Source organism: Jaculus jaculus, chromosome 3, assembly GCF_020740685.1.
Source record: "Jaculus jaculus isolate mJacJac1 chromosome 3, mJacJac1.mat.Y.cur, whole genome shotgun sequence".
Classification (NCBI taxonomy): Eukaryota; Metazoa; Chordata; class Mammalia; order Rodentia; family Dipodidae; genus Jaculus; species Jaculus jaculus.
In genome coordinates this window covers 126,109,530-126,126,827 of record NC_059104.1, presented here as the reverse complement: position 1 = coordinate 126,126,827, position 17,298 = coordinate 126,109,530, and the positions used below count along the sequence as shown (strand labels likewise).

Sequence of the window (17,298 nt, the reverse complement as noted above, 5' to 3'; positions counted from 1 at the left end):
AAACGCAGGTCCTCATGCTTGCATAGCAAGCACTCTTACCCGTTGAGGTCTCTCCTCGGTGTTTAATTGTTATAACCAATGTGCTCTGTAATTCTTTGCTGCTTTGGGGGCAGGATTCATTATCCCATTGGCTTAACTTTGCGTTATTTGTGCATGTGTGTGTTTACTTTTTTATATTCTGTACTAGAATCAATAAGCTGGGATCTGGAAGTGATTTTGAGGCCTATTTTCAGAGACTTGGAATTGCTTCAGGAAGAGTGCGCTATACTAAGAATAGGGTAAGCCATGTAACCATTTCAATATACAGTATAAATGTCAGCTATGACCTGAAGAATAGCTACAGATTGAGATATCGAAAATCTCAGAAAAATATATTTTTGTATATCTCTGTATGTCTATTAGTTAAATTTCACATTCTTTTAAAAGTGGTCAGTCAGTCAGCAGCTGCGAAAGGAGTCTCTTCTGCTGGGTGGGCCTGTGGGGCCTGTGGTCCTGTCGTGGGTTTTTGAGTTCCCAGTGGACCAGGCTGGTTCAGGTAAGGGTCCCCACCTACCAGATTCATTGTACACTGGACGTTAGCAAACACCTGAACCTGTTGCACCTGCTGGTTTCCATCTGCTTCTGTTTTAAGAAGGTCAGTGGATGAGAGCTGGCTGCAGTAGGGGCCTATGTGTCTCAGTTCTGGATCATTCAGCTGTTCAGGACACACAGTATTCATTCCTGGCATCTGCAAAGAGCTCATCTGCATCTGGCCCATCATCAGGTTCATGTTCTGAACATTGGTATTTCCACCTGCCATGGACATGGTGATGCTCATGTTGTACACTCCTGGCTGTGCAGGTGTGGCTTGGCTCTGGACAGCTTGACTGAACACATTGTTGGTTCCTGTTGTTCCATGCTGCCAGGCCTTCATGTCTGGTGACTGGTACCCAGAAGTGGGTGGAGTTTGCTGAAGTAGCGAGCTTTGAGGAGGAGGGATAGGCATTGGCACCATGGAGCTCCCAGGACTTAGACATGGGGCAAAACTGGCCTCACCTTGGGGAACCATTCCTGATCTTGGTTACTGGAAGACATTCTGCTGCATCTGAGGGTTGATTCCAGTGCAGAAGTGTCCTCCGATGTTTCCTGTCATGCCTCTGTTCACCATGCTGTTGCGGTTGGCCAAGGATGCTTCAGGATTTGCTGACAGTTGAGAAAACGAGCTGGTAGAAGGAGGAGGGGGTTTCCTGCATTTGTACCATAGTTTGGTGGGTAGGGGAATTGCTGTGGAGCACCCTGAGGAAGACGGGGGTTACCCATCTGAACTGGCAGTCCAGATGAGGGAGGGAGGCTGTTCCCAAAGCTCTGCTGCCGCATGAGCATGGCTCTTTGCTGCTGGATTAGCTGCCTCTGTCGGTGCTGCTGACTGTACAACTCCCGCTGACGTTGTGCTAACATCTGTGCATTCAGGGCGCTGAGGGGTAATTTGCTGCTGCATGCTTGATCTCATGTTGATGCCAACAGGAGCAGTTGCTGCAAACTGGTTTAAAATAGCTTGCCAGTTCTGGTGTATTAACTGTTGCTGTCCCTGCAATCGCTGCTGTAGTTGAAGTCGAAGCTGGTTAGGTGCAGCTGGAGGTCTGTTTAGCGTTTGCTGGGGCTGCATGCCCATGCCGGGTAAAAATGGGCCTCATTTAACCCACTTCTTAAAAAGGTTTTATCATCTCTAAAGTTTCAACATCTCTGATGGGTCTTGGGGAAAATTCTAGATCACTCCCATACACTATCATGGAATTGTTTGGTATCAGGCAGCAAGTAGACCTGTGACTTGATAGAAAGATAGATTGCCCACTCCTTTATAGATGGAGTAGGAAGGAAATCTGGGATATTTGTGAATATTTTACACCTGGGATTATTCAGTGAAGTAGCGGATCACATAACAATGCCAGATGCTTAGCAGGTTATACACTAAGTGATTCACAACCTCCTCTCAAAGCACTATTTGTTGGAGAGAATCTTATTTTGTTGCTGACTTGTGCAGGCCTGAGACGTGTTCTTTTGGAGGGTGTGTTTTGGTTACGGGGCATGCCAGTTTAGGATCTGTCTGTCAGTTGCTGCTGCACATATTTACAGCCCTGCCTGCGTCAATTCCCTGTGTCTTGTGCACAGAGAATTAAGCAAGTTGTTTGTGTTTTTGAATTTGATACTTTTTTATACTCTCCACTGGCTAGTTTGCCATTTTCATTAGAGCACCCTAATGATGTGCAGCACTTGGATATCTCCAACAAATACTATAATTTCTTTTCCACATCATAAATTATTATATGAACCAAATTATATATTAGTAGACACAATTTTTATAGCTTTTAATCAGTTTTTCAATCCAAAAATCTAATGACCAACATTTTCCTTGTCCATAGTATATCAACTGTGAATTACTATCCAGAATACATTCAGGGACAAAGACACAAAGATGGCTCCATAATATTGTAAAATAGATGCATAAAGTTTGTGTATTGACACTCACTGCTTTGACAGATGAGCACCAAGCAACATGGGTCTGAGCTGCACAACTCCACTGAGATGTAATTTGTTTTTGGAGACTTGCAATAATTTGAAAAAAAGATTATAAGCAGATGAGTATTCCTGATCCACAAAATTTAAAATTAGCTATGTCATGCATAAATTTTATGTAGATAAGACTACTTTATTTTATCTTTTACTAACATAGTATTTATACAAATTTACTGTACAGAGTTATCTACTTTCTCTGAGATAAGCTGTCATGTATCTGAGGCTGGACTCAGATTTGTTATGTATTTGAGCCTGGCCTTGAACTCCAGTCCTCCTGCCTTTACCTCTTGAGTGCTTGGATTATAGGCATGTGCCATCACACCTGGCTACAAAATATAAATTTTTCCAAAATCTATGCACTCCACTTGATTAAACATTAATGCCATTTTGTGGTAGAATGAAATATAAGCACATGTAAAGATTTTGTATTAGAGTATATAACTGCATAGATTTATTGTAGTATACACTGCACTACTGAAATAAATTCATAGCTACTTTGTGCAATATCATGGTGAACTTGTGTTGTATCTGTTAAAATGACATATGACATTGATCTTGAGCAGTCATTCTTTCCAGTGAGTTGCCTGTCATAGTAAAAAGTAAACTCTTGTGGCTCTTATATATTTTTTACCATGTGGACTACATACCGCATACAAAATAGGTATTGTTTATGCTATTGCTAAGGCTTCCCACAAATAGCAGGCTATTAGGACTTTAGTTTGAAGGAAGGCCTAAAAATTTATACATTGATTTTCAAATACTTGTGAGAATGAGGTTGGCTTTCTTGACCCCTGTGTGTTTCAAGGGTCAACTGTATGTGAAAGATGTGCTTTGGCTCATTTTTAAAGCCTGTTCACAGTTACACTCTGGCATTGATTTTAACAGTTAGTTATCTAGATTCTGAAGCCATAGTAGATTAGAAGCACTTACTCAGTAGAAGAAGGACTGATACAAGGCTGGCTTTTTTAGTGATACTAGAACCAGTAAGCCCTGTAAGAAGGTAGCAGGTGGTAAAAAATAAAATTGGACTATACAGACCTAAGAACTCAAAAACTATTTCCACGGGGTAGAAATCTGATAGTGTGTTCATGACAGTCACTTCCAGGTGGGAATTCAAGATTAAGTGGCGTCTGGTGGAACAGTGCAGGAGAGGGAGAGGATCCATTAGCATCCTTCAGCTTTACACACACTTAGTGCCCGGAACCTTGCCTCCCAACACATTAAGAATTTTGAATTACACCCATTTGACTGTGTATCCCTTAGTTTTCGTGATCAGAAAGAAGAAGCAGCATTTACCTATATTACAAAATGAAATGAAAAATTTTAAATCAGTGTGTTCTTTGGTTACAGTGTTTTCATTAATTGGTTTTTAAAAATGTTTATTTGCAAGGAGAAAGAGAGAAAGATATAAAGTGAGCATATGTGTGTTTGGGCATGTCCCAGGGCTTGTTGCCACTGTGAACAAACTGAGATGCATGCACCACTTTGCACATCTGGGAGATGGCAGGTGGAGACAGGAGAAACTGTGGCAAAACTCAGGGTGTCCTAAGGATTGTTTTATAATTACTCCTATGATTAAAATGTTATAACTTGGGGGCTGGTAAGATGACTTGGTTGGCAAAGTGCTTGCCATGCAAGTATGAGGACCTGAGTTCAGATCCCCAGAACCTACGTAAAAGCCAGGCACAGTGGTGCATGCTTGTAATCCCAATATTGGGGAGGCAGAGACACAAGGATCCGTGGGGCTTGCTGGCTATGTAGCTTAGTTGAATCAGTGAGTTACAGGTTCAGTGAGAGACTCTTCCCAAAAAGTAAGGGGGAAGTGATTGAGGAAGACACTTGGCATTGGCATCTGGCCTCCACATGCACACATACACTTGTGCATGTATACCTGCACACACACATATGAACACACATACATGCACATGCCTACCACACACACATACATACAATTTTTTAAATTGGGCTGGGAAGATGGTTCAGTGGGTAAAGCACTTGCTGTGGAAGCCGGATGACCTAAGTTTGCACTCCCAGAATCCACATAAAGCTGACACAGTAGTACAGATGTCTAAACCCCTACAGGAGATAGGAGGTGGAGACAGGCAAATCTATGGAAGCTCACAGACCAGCCTGGCATATGTAGAGGTGAACAAGTGGCCCTGCCTCAAACAAGGTGGAAGGCAGAGACTGACACTTGAGATTGTCCTCTCACTTCCACATGCACGCTGGGGCCTGTGCATACCTGCATTCACACACACACGCACAAACACACACAAACACATAGGATGATTAAAAATGTTATAAGTTGGGCATTTGTTATTTGCTTATTCTTGACTCTCTTCCTGTTTTAGAAAACAGATAAATATAGCAGCTATCCTGTATACCACACCATTTATGAGACATTTGAATTAGTAGAGAATTTTTATGATCCCACATTTAAGAAGCAGCTTTCTGTGGCTCAGTTACGAGGAGCATTGGTATATCAGCTTGCAGACTCTACAGTCATTCCTTTCAATATTCAAGACTATGCAATGGCTTTGAAAAACTATGCAACAAGTATCTCCAGTGTATCCAAGAAACATGGTCAACAACTGACAGACTATGGAGTATCATTTGGTAAGATGTTTTACAGACTTTAAGGTAGAGCATTAAGATATTAATATACTACCATGATCAGTGTATGCTGTTTCATTCTAGAATGAATCCCTGCTCACTTGCTAATTTGGACTTTCAGGCAAAAGCTTTAAATCAGTGCCTATTTAGGAATCTGATTTAACCTGACATGCCTGTAATGAGTCCATTATTGGTTAGTCCTAAGACATTAAGTTGGTAAATTTTTTTTCTATGTCAGTGCTCTTAAAAACATTCTTACTTTTTTTAAGGAATGAAATGGGAAAGCTGTATATGTGCATTAGTGCTTATCTGTATGAATAACTTTTTATACAAGTGTGGCAGTCTTCCTTTTCTGAGTGGTTTCTGAGTGGCTGCTGTCCACGCCACGTGTTTCCAATAAAGTAGCGATGAGACACAGTGCAATGAATGCATCTTCAAGCAGTGGGGTCAGAAGCACCTGGCCTGATTCAGATACTGGCTCTTCCATTTAGACTCTGTGACCTTTAAAAACTATTTAATCTCTCAACTTCCAGCATCTTACACCATGAGAATGTGTGATGGAGATTGTTAGGCACTGAGCAATCTGTGCATGTTGCTTGTTGTCATGATTTAGTCATAACCACTTTCTTTTATGACTTTGGGGCACTTATTCTTAGTATACTACAATGATCAAATTGTATTGAACACCTGCTATGTCCCAAGTACATTATTGCTTGGAGATATAGTCAAAGTCCTCAAACAACTTAAAAGTTTCATATGAGGAAAGGGAAGGCAGAGGACAAGTTATTAGAGAGGCAAAAAAAGAGTAACTAAGAACACAGAGAAAATGGTCCATAATGATATTTAAATGATATTTTGAATATTATTACACATGGATTAGTAATTGTTATAAAATTATGAAGAGCAGCAGGTATTTTGATCTGGAAATAAGATGAAGTAAATAAGGGCTGAGTGTGGCCATGAATACCTGTAATGCAGCACTCAGGAGGCTGAAGTAAGAGGATCAAAAGTTCTAGGCTAGCCTGGGTTACATAACAAGGTGCTGTCTTAAAAATGAAACAAAACAGGGCTGGAGAGATGGCTTAGCAGTTAAGCGCTTGCCTGTGAAGCCTAAGGACCCCGGTTCGAGGCTCAATTCCCCAGGACCCACATTAGCCAGATGCACAAGGGGGCGCACACATCTGGAGTTCGTTTGCAGTGGCTGGAAGCCCTGGTGCACCCATTCTCTCTCTCTACCCATCTTTCTCTCTCTGTCTGTCACTTTCAAATAAACAAACAAAAAAAATGAAACAAAACAAAAGAGCTGCGAGATGGCTTGGCAGTTAAGATGCTTGCTTGCAAAGCCAAAGCACCCAGGTTGGATTCCCCAGGACCCACATCAGCCAGATGCATGAAGTGGCACATGTGTCTACAGCTTGTTTGCAGTGGCTGAAGGCCCTGGCATGCCCATTTTCTCTCTTTTTTTCTCTCTCTCTCAGGTAAATAAATAATTAAATAAACTAAATGTTAAAAAAAACCCAAATTATAAAAAGAGAGAAATTGTGTTTTAATCTAATAGTGATTGGAGCATCTTCACACGATCAGGGAAATGAAAAGACATGAAATTAGAGAAATGAGCAGAGCCTACAGCAAGCCTACTTGTAGTTCTGTGCCCACATACCACCCCTAGGCTTCCTTTGGAGAAATACCTCTTACTCTCATGTATAAATTGAGGTCCAATCAAGAGGCATGCTACATTGGCTCAGTGAAGAGTCTCTCTCTCTCTCTCTCTGCCAGGTTAGTGCTTACCTTCTCAGGAACTGGTCTGATTTGCTCATGCTGTTCCTGATTTTTTTTTTTTTTTTGGTTTTTCGAGGTAGGGTCTCACTGTAGCCCAGGCTGACCTGGAATTCACTATGGAGTCTCAGGGTGGCCTCGAACTCATGGCAATCCTCCTACCTCTGCCTCCCGAGTGCTGGGATTAAAGGCGTGCGCCACCACGCCCAGCTTGTTCCTGATATTTTAAAACTTTCCATCTCTATTGGTTACTCCCCACCAGATGAGATATCTTTTGCATCTTTTTTTTTTCAAGGTAGAGTTTCATTCTAGTCCAGGCTGACCTGGAATTCACTATGGAGTCTCAGGTGGCCTTGAACTCACAGTGATCCTTCTACCTCTGCCTCCCTCTCTAGGATTAAAGGCGTGCATCACTACACCTGGCTCAAGAGTTCTTCTTCTTTTTATTTTTTAATCTTTTGCATCTTAACAGTAGTATTTCTGTTTTATTGTGCCATAATTTTTTCACCTTCAAAATTCTTCAGATAATAGAAGTTTCTTAGAAAATGTTCTAATGAGGAATGAAGGTCTGATGAATGAAGAAATGCATAATCTGTACTTGCAGTTCTTAGTTCCAACAACCAATTCACTGTGCTCTCATGTCCTAACTATACTGAAAATACTCTTGCCAAAATGGTCATTTAGTGTGTCACTAACTCCTACGGACATAGTTCAGCACTTACCTTCTGTACTGTTAAAATATAAATTTCTGGGCTGCAGAGATGGCTTAGCGGTTAAGGCGTTTGCCTGCAAAGCCAAAGGACCCCGGTTTGACTCTCCAGGACCCATGTAAGCCCGATGCACAAGGGGCACATGCATCTGGAGTTCATTTACAGTGGCTGGAGGCCCTGGTGTGCCCATTCTGTCTCTCTCTCCCTCTGCCTCTTTCTTTCTCTCAAATAAATAAATATATTTAAAAAAAAGAAAAAAAATATAAATTTCCTTCTTCAGCATACTCTTAGCTTCCATCATATCCACTATTTGATGATTTGACTGGAACATGCTTTATTTAAACAAGCAAAGGTTTAAAGAAATCTAAGACTAAAAAGTCTTTTTTTAAAAAGAATTATTTATTTGAAAGAGATAGAAAGGGAGGAGAGAGATAGAAAAGAGAGAGAGTATGGGCCCACCAGGGCCTTCTCCCACTGCAAATGAATTCAAGACACATGCACCACTTTGCACATCTGGCTTTACATGGGTATTGGGGAATCAAACCTTGGCTGTCAGAAATTGCAAGAAAGTACCCCTAACTACTGAGCCATCTTCCAACCCCTAAAAATGCTTTTTAAAAAATACTAAAAGGGGCCTGGAGAGGTGACTTAGTGGTTAAGATGCTTGGCTGCAAAGCCTAATGACTGAGTTTGATTCCCTAGTACCCATGTAAAGCCAGAAGTACAAATTAGCACATGTATCTAGAGTTCATTTGCAGAGGCTGGAAGCCGTGGTGCACCCATTCTCTCTCTGTCTTCTTGCTTGCAAATAAATAAATAAATAAATATTTTAAAAACAAAAATGAAAAATACTAAACGGGGTCTGAGATGGTTCAGTGGTTAAAAGCATTTGCTTACAAGACCTGCTGTCCAGAGTTCAATTCTCAAGCCACCCATGTTAGCTGTATGTAAAAGAGGCACAAGTGTCTACTGTTTATTTGCAGTGGCAAGAGGCCATGGTGCACCTATACACATATGTGCAAGTAAATAAAGAATGATTTAAAAACACTAGATATACATACATTAAGGGTAACATATCCTAGCCATGCAACCTGATAGTCCTATGACCTGAGATATATGCACCCATCTGTAAAATAAATATTGCTTTTTCTGAATCACAGAATTGATGCAAGTAGCAAATCAGTCATGTACATTGAAGTGCTGCTAAGAAAACCCTGAACACAGTAAGGTTATAATAAAAAAAATACAGTGCACTGAAAATCTAATCACTTTCCTTAGAAATGTTATGAATAAGGATTCTTTTCCTCAGACTCGATATGATATTTGCCATAGGAAACTTTCTGAACAAGATGACCTATTTGAAAATAAAGATTGGTTTCACTTTAATTCTGAAACAATGGTGGAGGTCAAGTCAGTATGGTGGTTCATGCCTATAATTACAAAATTAGGAAGGCTGAATTAGGAGGGTTGTCTTGAGTTTGAGTCCAGCCTGGCCTGCAAATGAGTCTCAGATCAGTCTGAGCTTGAGTGTGACCTGCTATAAACACCACCCCCTCAAAATAAGTTATGGGGATCATAGTTACAGTTATATATAGTATCTAGCATATAATTATCCCAATAAAAACACTTGGTTAAGGAAGGAAGGAAGAAATGTTGGGATTTAGTAAATTATTGGCTAAAGACTTATTCATATCCTACACTCTTACAAGGTAATTTCTTGAGAACCAATTCATTCACTTTGTAAAGTTTTAAACATTTTTCTAACATGTTCCATTGGTCTGCAGGGATGCTCAGTAGAAGTGGCTTTCCTGCTTATGTAGCCTTACCAGTCTGGAATGGAGAGGACAGAAGTATGAATCCTGAACTATAAATCGGTGTTTACAGTTGCTTGCGTTTTTCTGTGTTTTGTTTTGTCCCCCAAGATTCCTTATTTTCTGCTGTGAAAAACTTCTCAGAGGCTGCTTCAGATTTTCACAGAAGACTTACACAGGTTGATCTGAATGAGTAAGTTTCAGCTGTCTACTGAAAAGCAGTCTGGTTACCAGAGGGGCTTTCACTGATGAGCATCTGCTCCTTGTCACTGCTGTCCAGCTAAGGTTTGCACGCCAGCTACACCAGTACCACTGAGGAGATGGTTAGAGGCAGCAGCCAGACCTCAGCCAGGATGTACCAAATCAGAGTCTTGCTTTGTTAGTGACATCCTCAGATGATTTATATTACTGACATTAACATCTGAGGAGCTAGAAGCCCACCTTCAGTTTGAACCATGAGAATTCTGACCCTAGCTGGTGATTCATAGCTCTCTGGGCTCCTATACATTCAAAATATATGACTTTACAGTCCTTGTCGTATACTCCTGTGCGTAAGTTAACTAGTTATTTTTATTGATGCAATTTGTATAACTTTTTGCCACTTTTAGGTTGTATATTAAAATGTTATGTGATCATTATAAATTGTACCATAATATAGGCCATGTCATATTTATTTTTTCAGGCTGAATAAGAAAACTATTTTGAAGTTCTTCCCTGCTCCTTTGAATTTTAGGAGAATCCAGGGAGCTTGCTTCACTTCTCCAAAAGTAGCATAAAGATTTTGAGTTCAAAGGGGACCCCTCCATGGTGTGCAGCTGCCCCCGCTCTGCTTGCAAACTCCTGAAGCCTTTGCTCTTCGTCGCTCAGCCTTTATTCTGTTCCTTCTTACTGGGTGACTTGTAAGGAGTCAGTTGATAGGTCACCCTTCCTCTCTAGGAGCTTGACAGTCCTACAGAGAAATAAAGATAATCTTTCAGTTCTTTTTCATCCCTCTGTGGCCTTGGAAAACAAAACAAACCATTTTCCAATAGCACTCTCTGTTTATTATAAATGCCAGAAAACTGTCCTGCTGTTATATGTTGCTTACTATGTAAAGTATTATTGTACTAACATGAATTTTATTAACAATCTATTGGTTTTTTGATCCATTTCCCATGCTTTATCTTTATTTAATATTATTTCAAGCACGGTTCACTGGTAATGGTTTTAATGATGTATTTCTTGTTCTCCAAGTCCTATGGCAGTGAGAATTATGAATGACCAACTGATGCTCTTGGAAAGGGCATTCATAGATCCCCTTGGCTTACCTGGGAGGCAGTTCTACCGGTAAGCACATGACTGTGGTCCATAGGGCATCAAGTACATTACATGCTCAAAGAAGCATCCAAAGAGTGCTTAAAACTAAGGCTATCAGAATAGTGGAAAGTGACTATATATACTTAAGGGTATATGGGCAATATTATGCATGTATCCAATAATCACATAATATTTAGTATCAAAACAGAAATTTCACATTGTTTATTAGTTTCTTGTGTGTGCAAATAGTCATATTTGATAAAGAACCCTTAATAAAATATTGAAGCCATAAAATTTTAAAGGGTATCTTAGAGCTCACTTAGTTCAACTATCTACATGACTCCTTTGAGGCTCACTGGTAAGTAACCCATGTCACTTGTAGGGAAGGCATAATTATCAGAACATTTTCTTCATAAAAATCTTAAAAATTTTGTTCTGTGATATTCTCACCTATATTATTTTATCCTGTTAACATGTTTAAATATATTTATGTGTGCATATAAATGTGTAAATTAAATATATGTTTACCTGTAACTACAGTTATATTTATGGGCAAATTTGTTTGTTATATGCATGTCATATATATATATATATATATATATATATGTAAATTTATACATTTATATTACTTGTGTTTACCTTGCCATGTAAATATAGAAACATTTATATTTACATAAATAGAACCATACCTTATTTATAACTTAAAAATTATTAACTTATTTAAGAGGGAGGCTCAGCAGTTAAGGTGCTTGTCTGTAAAACCTAACAATCCGGGTTCAATTCCCTGGTGCCTACATAAAGGCAGATGCATAGGGTGATGCATGCATTTGGAGTTCATTTGCAGGGGCTAGAGGCTTTGCCATGCCCATTTTCTTTCTCCTCTCTCTGTCTCTCTCTGTTTGAAAATGAATAAATAAGAAAAAAATATAATCATTTTTATTAAGTAGAAACTTGTATTGACACTTCATATGTTGGTACCATCATTTCCTTTCTCCTTGCTTCCAGTCCACTGAGGGCTGTCCTTAGTGGGATTGCTGGTATTCACTATGTAGTTGTAGGTTATGAGTTATGAGAGCAGCAGTCTGTCATTGTGGGGAGGGCTAAGTCTCTGGGTATTCTTTCCAACCCTGTGGTTCTTACAAAAATAGGGAGAGGGCACACCAGGGCTCCCATGCTGCTGCACAGGAGCTCCAAACACATGGGGCAGTTTGTGCATCTGGTTCTCCATGAGTACTGGGTTTTGAATTTAGGCCGAGAGATGTTCAGCCATCTCCCCAGCCCTGATTTCTCTCTCTCTCTCCTTTCTCTCTGAACTTAATGCTGTTTTGATAACAGTGGATGGCTCCAGCGCTTCCTTCTCATTCCTAAACACTGCTCCCGTATTTGGCTTTCATGTACAATCTTAGTGAGTCCTTATTGAGATATGTTAGGTATGTCTTTTGCCCAAATATTTAGTATATGAAATGTCTTTCCCTATTTGAACATTTACAAATCTCTTTATAATCAGGTCCTGACAATTGATTTGACTACATTAAAAAGACTACACCATATTTTTCAAATTCATTTTGAACTATTAACTGAACATGAAGACTTTTTTAGAGTTCCCATTAAGGCTGGGTGTGGTGGTATACACATTTAATCCAAGGGTTTGGAGGCTGAGGTAGGAGGATTGCCATGAGTTTGAGAATCTTAGACCAACCTGGAGCTACAGAGTGAGTTCCAGGTCAGCCTGGGCTAAAGTGAGACCCTACCTTGAAAACAAAAGAAAAGAAAAAAGAACATATTTCATATTTCTGTTTTATCTTACTAAAACAGTGGTATAGAAATACTATTTTCCCTTTGTTACTGTAAGGGTTACTTTATGGATTGGACATATGACATACTGCACACCTACACTTAGTATCTGCTGATAGATACCGCTCTGACATCTGTTCCATTTGTTTTAAAAATGAGGACTGTTTCTTTTAGGCACATCATCTTTGCTCCAAGTAGCCACAACAAATATGCTGGAGAATCATTCCCTGGGATTTATGATGCCATGTTTGACATTGAAAATAGACCAGACCCTCACTTGGCCTGGGCAGAAGTGAAGAAACATATTTCTGTTGCAGCATTTACAATTCATGCAGCAGCGGAGACACTGCAGGATGTGTTCTAGAAGGTATGAGTGAAGTGGCTTCACTATTAAAGATGCTGCAGAAAGACCAAGGGTGAAATTTCTCTTCTCTTTGATGGTTCATAAAGCCAGTATATTCTAAAAATCTTGAGTTTTTTTTATGGTTGATTATTCCACCTTGTTTTTTGGCAAACCTTTTTTCTCTTGCATGCATGTTCAGGAAAAGTGAAACTGAAGACAATGAAAATGCCCATATGTCCATCAACAGATGAATGGATGATTGCGGCACATTCACAATGGGATTCTGCTAAAAATAGAAGGACTGCCAACACATCCACCATTACTGGCAGATGATGCTGAGATATACAAGAGTACTTAGGGAAAAACTGTTCTACAATGTTCACAATCAGATAGGAAAATTTCTGTGATAAATGGCTCTTAACTTGAACATGAGTTACACAAATGTATATATTTACCAAGTATCACCAAATTGTTATCTAAATGTGTATGTATTATTGAAAATTGTGCTATAATAGTTTTAATCACAAGGGGGAGATAAACAACAAAAAATAAAGGTTGGAAAAGAAAATAGGAATCACATATCTTCTCTTATAAAATGACTACAGAGTACAAATTGTCAGAAAGTCAATCTGTGAACTTTGGTAACTTCAGCTGTACTGAATGAGCAGGCTGGTTAGGTGAGAAACAACTGCAACAAATCTCCATTCTACCTCCGCAAACAAGCCTGTCTGCATCGCAAGTTCTTGTGCAGAGCCTCAGGATGACAGGCAAACACCATGAAAGCTTCATTCATCAAGAGGACTTTGTGTATGGCCCAGTGGTAGGATTGTGGTCTACCTTTCTCAAGGCCCCAGGTTTGGTCCTTAGTACCACACATGTCCATGCACATGTGCATATGAATGTAATGATGCAGGATTGGAGTTCTGGGAAGGGTTAGATCTTCATAAAGATGCAGGAGATCCCAAGTTCCTAAATTCCAACTTTGAGTCCTTGTTCAAGTTATAAAAGAATTGAAAAATGCAGACATGGAGAAGGGTAAGTTGTGGGAATTCTTTAAGGATAGTATGGAAAATGGAGAGCAGAAAAGAACCGGAAAGAAGAATTCCTTCCCCCTCCCAGAATTGCTGGTAGAGGACAAGAAAAGACCAGGGAAAAGTTTCCCTTACATGGGGACTATAAGTCTTAATCTTCTTCGGGGGTGGGGGAGGTGGGAGGACGGAGAAGGAAAGAAGAGATTTATACAGGTGTCTCGGGCCCATTTATAAAATGAACCAGACATCCAGTTAGAATGAGCCACATCATCAGACTCGGGTGTGTAGGGAGACACCTGATTGCCTGGTGAGTGAACAGCTACAGTGACTCAGGAAGGGCCTGTCACAAAGTTAAGCCCCAGAAACTGAAGATGAAACAGGAAGATGGTCTTGTAGCCATGTTAGGTGAAACTGGATAAGACATGGGTTCTAGTTCTGCCAGGGCAGGCAAGGCAGCATTCATGTTTCTGTTGGCCAGTATCTACCTAACAGCAAAAAAGTTATCTTCCTCCTAGTTTGTATCAATACACACACACACACACACACACACACACACACACACACACACAAACACTCAGCTTCATTAAGCTTTGTTGTTAACTACAGAAGTCTTCAGAATAAAAAATTGAAAGTGCCTTCATAAGGAAGCATAACTCACTAAAAAAAGCCATTGCTCAGTTTGACCACAGAAGAAATGACCCAACTGCCTTTGTACCCCGGCCAACAGATAGTAAAATTTAGCAAGTGGAATGTTTAGAGGCAAACATGTCTAATACATCTCAGTATTCCCAAATGGACCTCACTAGTTCCCCATAAGTGGTACGTATACTGAGAGAGGAAAGAAACAAAAAGTTAAGATGACATGGGAAAAGTGACCCCATCACTCGAGAGTCTAATTGATGTCTTTCACCAGGACAAGAATTCCAACACAATTAACATTCATGTGACAGTTGACTACACATATTTATTTTGTAATGAGATGTTTCACATTTAAAACAGCATTCAATTATGCACAAGGCCTTTGTGTCATGATTAATTATGGCCTTCTCCTTTCCCAGATGTAAATATACAATTTTCTGAGGATCTTACAAGACTATAAGCTTTCTTTCTTTTTTTTTTTTTTTAACAGTAAAAACCTGTCTTAGCTGGATGTGGTGGCACATACCTTTAATCCCAGCACTTGGGAGGCAGAGGTAGGAGGACTGCTGTGAGTTAAGGCCAGTCTGGGATTGCAAAGTGATTTCTGGGTCAGCCTCGGCTACAGTAAGACCTTACCTTGAAAAAGCAAACAAACAAAAACTTGTTTGAACTTTTTTGTAACCTACTAAAGATTCTTTTAAACCTTGTGACCTGTGTTTTTTTCTTAGCCTGCAATGCTATCCAATGTACCCTCAAGACACACCCAATGATTTCAGTGTCCACAAAGGGGAGGGAAAACAAAGACCAAGACAAAAAAGGAAACATGTGTACAGAAGTTCTCTGATAATCCTGTGTACAGTGTAAGCTTAGAAGTCATCAGAGTTGTATATATAGGTATCAAGAAGACCCTCCCTTGTGTAGCTCAAGACTACACCTGGGGTATACTGTCCTTTTTATAAGAACCTCTCCATTAATACCCATGCTAAAATCTATGTTGTTTCAGTGTCATCTTAATGAAATCCAATTCTGGTTCACACTGTAAGGGACAGAACATGTGCCAGAGAGAGAGAGAGAGAGAGAGAGAGAGAGAGAGAGAGCGAGCGAGCGAGCAAGCGAGCATGGGTTCTGTGTAAATGCCCCATAAAGGTGAACCAGTCTCCTGGCCTGGGGCCTTTGAGCTGAACTTTTTCCTGTTCACATAGTCATTTTCTTGCTTACAAGTGTTCTCTTTCTTAAACTGTTTGTCTACCACTATGTATGTATACCTTCTCCAGTTCTTTGCTCTAGGACACAGGACCCGGAAATCTGAATGCTTTTTGTACTCTGACCCATGCCTATTACAGCAGTACCTGGGGAACTCTTTCAGACAATGCCACTCCGGTGAATCAAGGAGTCTAGGCAACTTCCCACAGAAAAGAATTTTAGGACGAGTCAGAAGTATAAGAAACTAATAATATAGTTACTGGCAGCTTAATTAAAATTGAGATTAACTGCATTTTTCTATACTAAGCAACATTTGAAATATCTTGGATTATTTAAAATTAAACATGAAAGAATTTAAGAAATTAATCAAGTTTGGAGTTTTTGATGATCAAGTAAGTGCCAAAACTGTTGAGCCATCTCCTCATCCCCTGTTTTTCTGGATTGTTGCTCCCACTACCTAATGACCCCGACGATGGCTGACCTGGCATTTTTTAATACACCACTCACCTTTTCTCCCTAACTATCCCTTAGAAACAGCTGACTATAGCCCAAAATTGGAGATCTCCCTCTTTCCTTCCTTCCTCCCCCTCCGTGTGCTATAATTATCCCAGTCTGTCGGTAGACAGTGGCCACTGCTCTGGTGCTTGCACTAGATAATCCCTCGACAGGTGTTTCTTGGGAATAACCCCTGTGTTGTCACAAAGTCACTCTCCCCTTGTCTTTCCTTGCTCTGCTGAGCCTTGGCCTGTATAGGGAGCCAGGGGTATGGGAACTTCAACAGGAGCCCTCTCTGCTCTTTCCTCCCGCTGGTTCCCTCCCTGACTCTTTCCCTTCTCCTTGAGTGACTGGCAGGGACCACAGGGACCATCTCCATTGTTCTCATTACATGCTTCACTGGCTGATTTATCCTTGGGTGAATTTTGGATTTTTCCTCCCTCTGTCAGAAATTCTCTCTGTCCATTTGCCATGTAAGCCAACCAGAAACCCCAGTGCTTTGTAGAGAGCTTACCATTGCCATACTTGGCCTCAGGTGTGCTGCTGGCCACCCTGCTGAGGAGGAGAGATGTCCCTCTTCCTCTTGACCAGCTTGTCTGGCCAGAACCACTCAATTGTGGGGATGCCCCTTCCCTTTAGCTTGCCTTCTCTTCTCTGGAAGGAATTGCCCTTCTCAGTCCCTTGTCTCCATGGACCAATGCTGGTATACAGAGTTGAACCTTTAACCTATCCTGCACCTGCCTTGCTGGCACGGTGCCAATCCTCATGCTGCTGAACAAAGCTGACTCATTGGCCATATTTTTCCTGCCTCCCTTGCATGCAGGATCACAATTCTAACTCTTAACTCCTCTGTGTCTTCTCTATTTATGATAAGTTCATATTACCTCAAGCATAAGCTCCTATGAGGATTAGCTTTTAGAAACAATCCCCAATGTGCTCTATTTAAACTCCCTAATCAGTTACCTACCTCTTTCCTGCAACCTTGACAGTAGATATGCCTTCGTTGAGATGTACTCATGTTAAATTCTGCTATT

At 40.4% G+C, this 17,298-nt stretch overlaps 1 protein-coding gene across 2 annotated transcripts in view; it reads left to right on the top strand.

The window, feature by feature from the left end:
• Naalad2 (N-acetylated alpha-linked acidic dipeptidase 2) overlaps positions 1 to 15,085 on the top strand; it is a 44,626-nt gene extending 29,541 nt beyond the window's left edge. The window contains exons 15-20 of one of the 2 annotated variants that reach the window (XM_045145798.1): positions 188 to 278; positions 4,905 to 5,169; positions 9,575 to 9,656; positions 10,697 to 10,789; positions 12,728 to 12,920; positions 15,057 to 15,085. In XM_045145798.1, coding sequence (XP_045001733.1) covers positions 188 to 278; positions 4,905 to 5,169; positions 9,575 to 9,656; positions 10,697 to 10,789; positions 12,728 to 12,917 — 721 coding nt within the window. In that variant the 3' untranslated portion in view covers positions 12,918 to 12,920; positions 15,057 to 15,085. Of the gene's footprint in view, positions 1 to 187; positions 279 to 4,904; positions 5,170 to 9,574; positions 9,657 to 10,696; positions 10,790 to 12,727; positions 13,589 to 15,056 lie in introns of those variants that run through there. The other variant, XM_004661885.3, reaches the window with a different exon arrangement.
• The last annotated feature ends 2,213 nt before the right edge of the window (positions 15,086 to 17,298 follow it).